Source organism: Haliotis asinina, chromosome 11 (genome assembly GCF_037392515.1).
Source record: "Haliotis asinina isolate JCU_RB_2024 chromosome 11, JCU_Hal_asi_v2, whole genome shotgun sequence".
Classification (NCBI taxonomy): domain Eukaryota; kingdom Metazoa; phylum Mollusca; class Gastropoda; order Lepetellida; family Haliotidae; genus Haliotis; species Haliotis asinina.
Genome location: NC_090290.1, coordinates 36,135,253 through 36,144,977, shown reverse-complemented (window position 1 = coordinate 36,144,977; position 9,725 = coordinate 36,135,253). Strand labels below are relative to the sequence as shown.

Sequence of the window (9,725 nt, the reverse complement as noted above, 5' to 3'; positions counted from 1 at the left end):
TATTTTCAGAACCCTTCACAGTGACATCCTGAAATACCAATTATAGAAAAACGTCGCTGCGGTTAATTACCTTAGCTTTTAAATTGGTATTTAAGGAAACGAAACTGATAGTTTATGATTAGACTATAGTAACAGTATGGTATTTTCAGAACCCTTCACATAGACATCCTGAAATACCAATTATAGAAAAACGTCGCTGCGGTTAATTACCTTAGCTTTTAAATTGGTATTTAAGGAAACGAAACTGATACTTTATGATTAGACTATAGTAACGGTATGGTATTTTCAGAACCCTTCACAGTGACATCCTGAAATACCAATTATAGAAAAACGTCGCTGCGGTTAATTACCTTAGCTTTTAAATTGGTATTTAAGGAAACGAAACTGATAGTTTATGATTAGACTATAGTAACAGTATGGTATTTTCAGAACCCTTCACAGTGACATCCTGAAATTCCAATTATAGAAAAACGTCGCTGCGGTTAATTACCTTAGCATTTAAATTGGTATTTAAGGAAACGAAACCGCTACTTTATGATTAGTTAGGAAAACAGCAAGTACATCAGACCGGATTGGGGTGATTGTATGATAAAGTCAAGAAAATCTTCACAGTCTTGTATAAGACCCGATTTAACTAATTGGTCTAGTGTTAGTTTAAACTGGGACCGAGGCGGCAATCAGTCCATTACCTCTATATTATAACCGACTGAGAGGCAAAAGTCCCCATTCAAATGCGTTTGATACATCTGTAACATCAACCACCCCAATGTATACCGACAAGGTAGGTGTCAGGTAATTAAACATTAATCATCGGAATCTGCAGAGAAACGGGTTTGGTTTTCGGACAGCGAGCATCATAGACACACAATCACAATCTAGTCTTGAATTTGTGTCGAACATGATTACAACTGTAGAGAGCTATATTTTCAAAAACCTTTATGGTTGAACATGTTCTTTATTCAGGTTTTGATGCATGTGCTTTCAGATAGCACTGTCTATGCTTTGTATATTTATATTGGATAAAGTAAAGCTAATTCATTCCACGATCAGTTAACCAAATATATGCAGTTGTGTAGGGAATGTACGAAGCGTCTGTACGCTCTTACAAAATAGAGTGGTGCAGTTGTGTAGCAGAGTGTTTTAAGTGTGCGCTCGTCACACCGACGACCCGGGTTCGAATCCCTACATGGGTACAATGAGTGAACCCAATCTCTGGTGACCCTCGACATGATGAAAGCTGCCTAAAACTAAACTAACTCACTTATAAATAGGTTTCCGTCGGTTAGCTATTGTGTGCACATTTCATATATTTAGATGATAGATATCCTGTAGACATTGTGACAGCACTATTTGTCCTATCACGAGACACGTACGTCCACGAGAGGAGAGGGAGTACGCGTTTCCATCAGTTCCTGGTGTAGCCATCATGTGGCGCTATTACTGCTCTGCGCCTCATTGGCACAGACTGATTCTGTCTACGGATTCTCTCCTGTGTAATGTTCCTTTGATTTTCCTACAACGCGTTGATTACTTCTGGCGTGTATACTTTGACAAACACGTCAATAAGGATCGTCCTTCATCCCACGTTTCTTCAATCTTCTTTAGATCCTGAGATCAGGGAGAGTCTTCTGTTTATGAATGAAAATGGAACTCAACAGTGACACACAGTGTGTTTGATATAGTGTTGTCGTACTAAACACTATCATCTGTCGGTTGATCTTAGGAAGAAGGTGACGTTGGGAAGTCTTGATCGATGTACCGATTTTTAGTTAGGTTCCCCATACCATCACCAATCTGTCACTGAATACGTCGAAGCCCTCAATGGGCACGCTGTCTTCCACCTCGGCGTTGGATCACGAACTCGTGACCCGAGTCCGCGAGTGTACGGTGTCACCGATACAAGCATCTCAGTAACAGGACAATAACGGTTGTATTCCCACCTCTTAGAACATTCCTGTTTGGTACGATATATGTGACCAACGTCGTTGGACTAAAATCTTGCAGTTGTATTGCATGTTCCAACGAAAACGAAGGGTTTACATCAAAGATTGTTAATATATATATAGTGCATCAACAGTAAAGACGTTTGTTGAGTAAGAAAGATGGAACTGTATCAAAACTTACAAACCTCAACCCAGTATCAGGAATGGTTTTACTTACTCTTACAAATATAAATTGTATTACACATTGTATTTGTGCATATTCTTTCATGGTTCTGAACGAAAATAAGATAATGAATTTCAAATCCGTGCAGGATTAACTTAGAGCAAATAGCAGTATGCATTCGAGAATAAAAATTTTGGGTCTTGTCAAAGTTAAGAGCATAAACATATTATTACGGTATACATTTGCCACGCCGAACCTAGTGTATCAGATAATAATTATTGTATTCCGCAGGTTTCGCTCCAGTCATTTTCTAGGACAATGCACGTTTTCGACAGAATCACTTTTTTATACGGATCTTGATGGTTGTTTCAATCTCGATCACACATGCTATTGGTGTTTTTCTCCAGGTGAGTCACCATGGTGACAGCAAATGACACACAACTGTCTGCCCCCAGTAGACGGCATTGATATTAATGAAATGCGAAGTGGTGCCAATACCTCACCCATTAACTGAATATGTTCATAGCTGTCAACATCCATCAGTAATCTCAATTACGATCACATGCTTGTACCCCCTTAGAATCAGCAAAAGTTGTAAACGCAAAATGCCAATAGTATGCTAACGGGATCGAGTGGTCAGGCTCTCTGATTTGGTTGACACATGTCATTGGTTCCCAATTGCGCTGGTCGATGCTCATGTTGTTGGTCACTGGATTGTCTGGTCCAGACTCGATTATTTACAGATCACCGCCATATAGCTGGAATATTGCTGAGTGCGGCGTAAAACTAAACTCACTCACTCACCAATAACAAGACCAAGACTATTTCTTCCTTGAAGTATACAGGCTGAAGAGAAAACCCGATTGTAATCTCTTTTCCACAACACGGTAACCCGTGAAGATCCGGGTTAGAACTGGTCTTCAATCCATGCTTGTGGCTGACTGAGTAGACGCATGTCATCGTATCTCATTTGCTCATGATGTTGACCAGTGGGTTGCCTGGTCCAGACTTGATAACTGACGGGCCAGCTTCCTCGAATAAAACAAGGCGTCGTTGGCGCGAAATAACTATTATATCTGTTAGCCATGTAATCAGTGGACGTGCACGATAAAACACAAAAGTCTATAGAGACGATGCTGCGTGCTTGCAACAATAACGTTATATGCTCACTGTGAAAATGCAGACTGAAAATCTAACAGCGTAGCATTGTCTGTAACTACACAATTGTACTGCTGTCAAAAAATCCCTTTATCTGTGAGATTTTTAACTCTGTGTTCTGGAACAACCACAACGGCGTCAAAGACAACACTAAATTAAGTGAAACTCCTGGCATAACCACAACACAGAACAAAACAACTTAATGGGCGCAGCTTTATTACTTGATATTACAGAGGCGGAAATCGAGAGAAGCTTTTGAACGCCGACCCTTAAGGTAATGGGTGTTCAGGTCTCTTATGACAGGTTTTCCTGCACATATCATTAGAGAATCAATCAGCAATGATTGTGGCACCCAAGGGGTACTGCACCAAGAGATGCCATCAATCAATTGTAGGAATCAAGCAGCAATGATTGTGACAACCAAGGGGTACTGCACCTAGTGAAGCACAAATCATATAGCTATAGCAATTGTGACAACCAAGGGTACTGCACTTAGTGATGCCACAAACCAATCATGTCCTTAGCCTACTCACAGTTCATTTCACCTCTGCGGGTTTGGTCGCACCTAGATGTCGCTGTAAGACGGCGTCAGGACTTGGAAAGCAGACCCACAGGGTCGAAAGCACAGCAATATTTCCACCAACACTTTACGAGCTCGCCTCGAAATCCGCAACTGAACTTGGTATATAGCAAGTTCAACCCCACCTAACCAACACACACATTTATGGCGTTAGCTAAAGCAAATTAACCTTTACACTAATTCTGAAAATTCTGAACACCCTTGGTAATGAATGCCTCCAAACCCCCTTGGAGACTGTTTAAGAAAATGTCATTTCCAATATCAGAAAGATGAACCCCATCATCTCGAAAAAGGTTCTGATCCTCAATGGATATCTCGTCATGCTTGATGTGACATCCGCCACCATCAGCCACACCTTTCCCACCAAACCTATTGAATCGTCTTCGTTTGCGCTCCATGGCCCTGTCATCTGTAGCACCCCACCATGTTCTACGTTGCAGAATATCAGACCATACCACTAGTGTTTCACTTGGTAATAAACTTTTCAGCTTGAGCAAGTCCTGATGAATGCATTTCAAGAGTTTTTTAATTGGCATGCGGGCCAGGTCATTTGAGCCTAGATGGATCAGCAGAATATTTGGGGGTGGCTGTCTCCTCAATTGCTGTACCACTATAGGTATCAGGTTGTCCCATTGCATCCCTCTTCGACCATGCCATCTGACTGATACCCCGTGCTGTTCTAACCCCAAGTGCATACCTATTGGTCTTGTTACTGCTCTTCTATGCGCCCAGTATACAAGGGATGAACCCATCATCCATATCACTGAAAGACTTAATTGATTTTAGATGGGATAGAGAAAACAATTCAATTAGAATGGGAATAAACTTTGTACAAACATGTGAACAAAAGTCAGGGTTACCTGAATAAACATTCTGCAAAACAAAACAAACCTCCCAAAACAAACCCTTGTCATTTTACTACAAACCTTAATATTCAGTAACATTCCCTGGAACGGTATTGGTTGCCCATGGTTACACTGAAAGGCGTTTGTAGCGTGTGTAGGCTTGGGACTTCCATCGCCCCCATTTGCAAATGCTGTCGTGAGATCCTCCTTTCAAAGCTGCATATGTTGCTGCCCCTATTCTGAAGGAATGTGATTTCATCTTTGATTCTGGCAGGTTCAAGAATTCCAATGCTTTGCTCAACACTGCTGTAAATTGTACCTTGTAACCGGAATGCCATCCAAGTGAACAAAAAGATATGAATGAATCTTTGGCCGAAGTGCCAGGAAACGTCTCATTGCTACAACCGGGCAAATGGCTTTATCGGACTGCGGTGGCAAAATTACTGTGGTTGAGTGGCCATACTGGTCAGTTTTTGAGAATCTTAAGGTAAGTTGCAATTTTGAGTCAAACAGTTTGATGTCATCAAACTGTAACGCACGGTTTGACTTCATCAGACACTTTTATGATTTCGCCAATCCGAAGGAATTAAAACAATGCAGTGGTGGAAATTGTAGTGAATAATTGTAGTTGATCTGTTGACGAGACAGTGAATCTGCTATATTGTTCCTTTCCCCGGGGATGTATTGCCCCTTCACAAGTTGATTAATTTGCAGACATTTCAAGTACAAATTTCCGAAGATAATGCATGACATAATTACATCTGGAAGCTTGTCTGTTCAAAATTGCGACAACTGCTTTGTTGTCAGAGGTAATGATAACTTTCTTCCCTTTAAGATGTTCATCCCAAATATTAACTGCAATAAAAATGGGGAAGAATTCAAGGAGGGTAATGTTACTTGTTAACAGGGTAGTTTGTGCCATGATTGCGGCCAACACCCATATGCCCATCTTCGGTTAAAGTACAAACCAAACCCTTTACCAATGCCCCCTGCGCTGTCTGTATACAACTGGAGCGTTGTACTACTTGTCCAAAATCTATCCAGAAAATTTGAAATGCCACTGTGATTCTGTAAGAAGGATTGCCATACTCCTAGATCCTCTTTAAGTGCTTTTGTCACTCTAATCTTGTGGTGGGGTTTTCTTACACTCCACACAGCATCAATTGTTCTGCGGAGAAAGGCACGACCAATCGGAATAGCGCGCAAGAAAAGGTTAATAAACCGACAAGACTTTCTAACTGCTTCCATGCAACTTTCTTTTTATCAACAATATGTTCAGTCTTATATTTGGCCTCACTGATTTTGTCCTGTGGGATCTGTATTTGCTGCTTGACTGAATCCCGTTTGAATCCTTAAAATTCTATACATTTGCAAGAATGAATAGTTTTATCTTCTGCAATTGGAACACCTAAATCAGAGCAAACTTCCAGAAATGTCCTCAAAACCACTTGACATTCTCTTTTGTCATCAGCATGGCCTCCAAAGAAGAAATATTGCAGGAGATCTCCGTGACATTTGATGTTTGATAATTTCTTTTTGACCTCCCATTGTAGAAATTTTGCAAACTTCTCAAAAATTGAACAGCTGATGCTGCACCCCATTGGTAATACTTTATCCACATAGTACTTGTCTTTGAATTTTATTCCCAGTAGCTTGAAATTGTCAGGCGATAAAATGCAAATTCTGAAAGCATTTTTAATATCTGCCTTAGCCATGTAGCTCCCAGAGCCGAGTTGTTGAATCATAGAGATAGCATCATCTATTGATGAATACTGTACAGAACAGATGTTTGGGTCAATGAAGTCATTAACTGATTCACCCTCAGGATGAGATAAATGATGAATTAGTCTGAATTCACCTACAGCTTTCTTCGGGATTATGCCAGTGGGTGAAACAATCAAATTTTCTAAAGGTGGGGAGTCAAATGGCCCTGACATCCTACCCAATCTTATCTCTTTGTCCAATTTCTGTTAAATGATATTTTCAAACTTGGGATCCCTGGCTGACAATAAATTTACAGATTCCCTAGCATGCTGTGTACCTTCATATTGTAGGCTGAAACCCTTTGTGAAACCCAATGCAAGAAGTTGTGCATTCTCATGGTCAGGGTAGTGTACCAGTTCACTACATAATTTAGCTACGTTTATTGGGGTGGGAGCTGTTGATTGGAGGTCTCTAAAATGACTTTCTGCTTTGGGTCATGTCGGTACATGGGCAGTGGGTTACCGGGTGATTTTCCCCGCAGGAATAACACACATGAGGATATTTACAATCCTTCTTTGTACAAACTTTTCCTGGTTCATTGTAATCCCAACAATAGCCAAACCTTTTCATGCCAGCTGATCTTTTAGACCCCTGGGGAAGCATGCTTCCCTTGTTGAAATTCACTTTTGCGGAATTGCAACTTACTTACAATAGCCAAAGTTCTGTGTTAATAGTTCCCCAAGACATCTCGGGAAACCTACCCATTCGAAGCCGGAATTGTTTGTCATAGTTTCTCCATTCTGTACTACGAAGGGACGCCATTCGAATAGTGTGCATATACTTCAGTATTTCGTGGTGTTTGTTTGGAAATTGCTCCAAATATATACTTGAAAAAATCAAGAACGCGGAGGTCCATTCAAAAATATTTCCGATTTCTTTTGCATGCCGAACAACCTCTATCTGACCCATACTATTCAGTTTCAACGAGCCCTGTGATTGGTCAATGTTTGAATTCCTGACCAATGATGTCAGCTCAACATATTCTCCATTTCGTATATTTTCTTTGACATTCTGAGGGACAAGCGCACCAATGTTGTCAAATGCTGACTCTACCGACAGATCATTTTTGCTTTCAAAATATGTATTGAAATTACTGTCAACTGTAGGGCCATCATGGGGAGGGGGATTAGCATTACATGCATCAATGTCAATACAAATCTGAGGAAAGTCGCCTGTCTGGTTTCCTGCGTCGCACGTGACTGTAGATCTACCAACTGCCACCTCGCCCGGCCTGCTCGTCTCGCCTGCACTGTCGGGTCTCCATCGCTTCGCCTGCCTGGTAGAGTGTGGCTTTCTCTTTCGTCTCTGCTTTCCCCGTCCGGTCATGGTGCACTAATTTTGGTCCAGCGATGACTTTAAACCTACGTTGAACTGTAGACGTCTGGTCAGTTTGCTTGCCGGCTTCAAAATGGCCGCAGCACGTTACGAGCTATCATGTGATCACTGACACTTGTCAAAGGGGGGCAACTCCTGTAAGATGTCCTAATCACGCCCATTCCTTCACTTAAATGAATTTATTAAATATAAAATTGAATAAATTGTATTAACTTAGTTATGAACTCTACAAAAACCGTCATTTCGTTATGAGCGTGGTCGTATTGAACTTGAATGCATACCATAAATCAGAAGACCTCATTATACCCTTGGTTTTGATTCTCGAACAGTAACTTGGCTTACGACCCGCTCTAGACCATCCTTCTACAACAAAGGCAGTTACGTTGAATGGAATCTGTAATTCGTCTGAGCCCAAGAGACAATCCTGTCATGAAAAATTATGACAATATGTTTCGAAAGTACAGTGCATATTATGATAACGAATTAAAGGAGCTGCTTGTCTATCCCCAATCACAATATTCATTCTTTCTGTCAAGACATACTGCATAAATACTTTGAAAGATGTCTTCCTGACTCTCGTCATATAAATGGACCACCTGAAGGCACGTCCGTTTTTGTTTACGTATCTTATTTAGTAACTGCGCAAAAAAACACGAAGTGCAGTGCTTGGATGAATATGCATATTTTTGTCTGTATATGATTGTACATGTAAGCATAATTATGTTCGGGCAGATACGGAACAAAAATCAGCACGCCTGTTTAGGATGATGTGGGTGAATAATGTGGAAGTGTAGGCTTGGTTCAGTGAGATCAGAAAGATGTTCTTGAGTGGCATCAGTTTTACGTCAGCACAGCTCTAAATTGGCGTCAAACATCTTTGTGAATTGATGTCATGTGGATTGATGTAGTCATAGCGTTGTGTTGCATACGCTACCTTCCACTTATGAAGCAGTAGAAATTACATGCAGTATTATATACATTTTGCTAGGACCTATCGGGTTTTAAAAATGGGCATGCATGCATGCACGCACGCACGCACACACACACATGCAAGCACATACATGTCAGTGTGTTTATGTGTGTTCTGACGTGCTGTTAAGCCGTTTCAATATATTGCAACCATTTACTATATACGGTTTCCGTCAGTTTATACGCAACTGATTTAAGCATGGTAAATTAACACATGCATCCAGTCTACTGAGAAACAACACACTTATTTGGAACCTGAAAGCGTGAAGGAAGTACACGTGTGACTTGTACTGAATTGTATTACGAATTGTGCATTCATTGCCCATTCATTGCCCTGCTGTCATACAATTGCATATGAGGACATCCGATTGATTTACATCAAGTAAGCTGTCGAGCTGTGAAAGATAAAAGCTGTCGTAGAAACTGTCAGGTTGATAGCTGCCAAATACGGTCACCCATCCAAATACTCTCCGCGCCGACGTTGCCTCAACTGATTTGTCTATTGCACAACCGCACGCCACCAAGTTTTGCCCAATGTATAATTGATCAATGACTCCACTCCAGATGGATGTTCTTGCAGTTACCACTCTCGTATTTTAATACTTTTTAAAGGCCATATTTATACATTTATCCAGGGACACGAACATTATGATATGAAAGGTGTGATACTTTATAGAGGGTTAGTACTTTATTATATTACGGTGCAACGTTTCAGTACATATTCATCTACCATATGCAATCAACTGAAACTCCTGATCAGCCATCTCAGACCATATTATTAATCTTCCTCGTCACAACACAATATGGAAATAGAGCACTTTGCAAAAATAAAACAGAGAAGCAGTTCAAAAGCGCCGACACAAGCCAATGATATGTTATCCCATCCGCCTAAAACGAACTGATAAAAACTAAGCTCTCCAGTCATCATTGCTAATTAATCCAATCATTTCTTCCCGACTCATGCGTTA

General features: G+C 40.7%; 1 protein-coding gene and 1 pseudogene across 1 annotated transcript; both read right to left on the bottom strand.

Moving 5' to 3' along the window:
* Nucleotides 1-4,020: 4,020 nt before the first annotated feature.
* LOC137255393 (uncharacterized) lies at nucleotides 4,021-5,027 on the bottom strand. Its single transcript, XM_067792835.1, has 2 exons — nucleotides 5,009-5,027; nucleotides 4,021-4,607 (listed from the first exon to the last, which is right to left on the bottom strand). Exons 1-2 carry the CDS (start codon nucleotides 5,025-5,027, stop codon nucleotides 4,021-4,023), a joined length of 606 nt encoding a protein of 201 aa, XP_067648936.1.
* A 1,014-nt stretch (nucleotides 5,028-6,041) lies between these two features.
* LOC137255392 (uncharacterized) lies at nucleotides 6,042-7,779 on the bottom strand (annotated as a pseudogene).
* Between the last annotated feature and the right edge of the window lie 1,946 nt (nucleotides 7,780-9,725).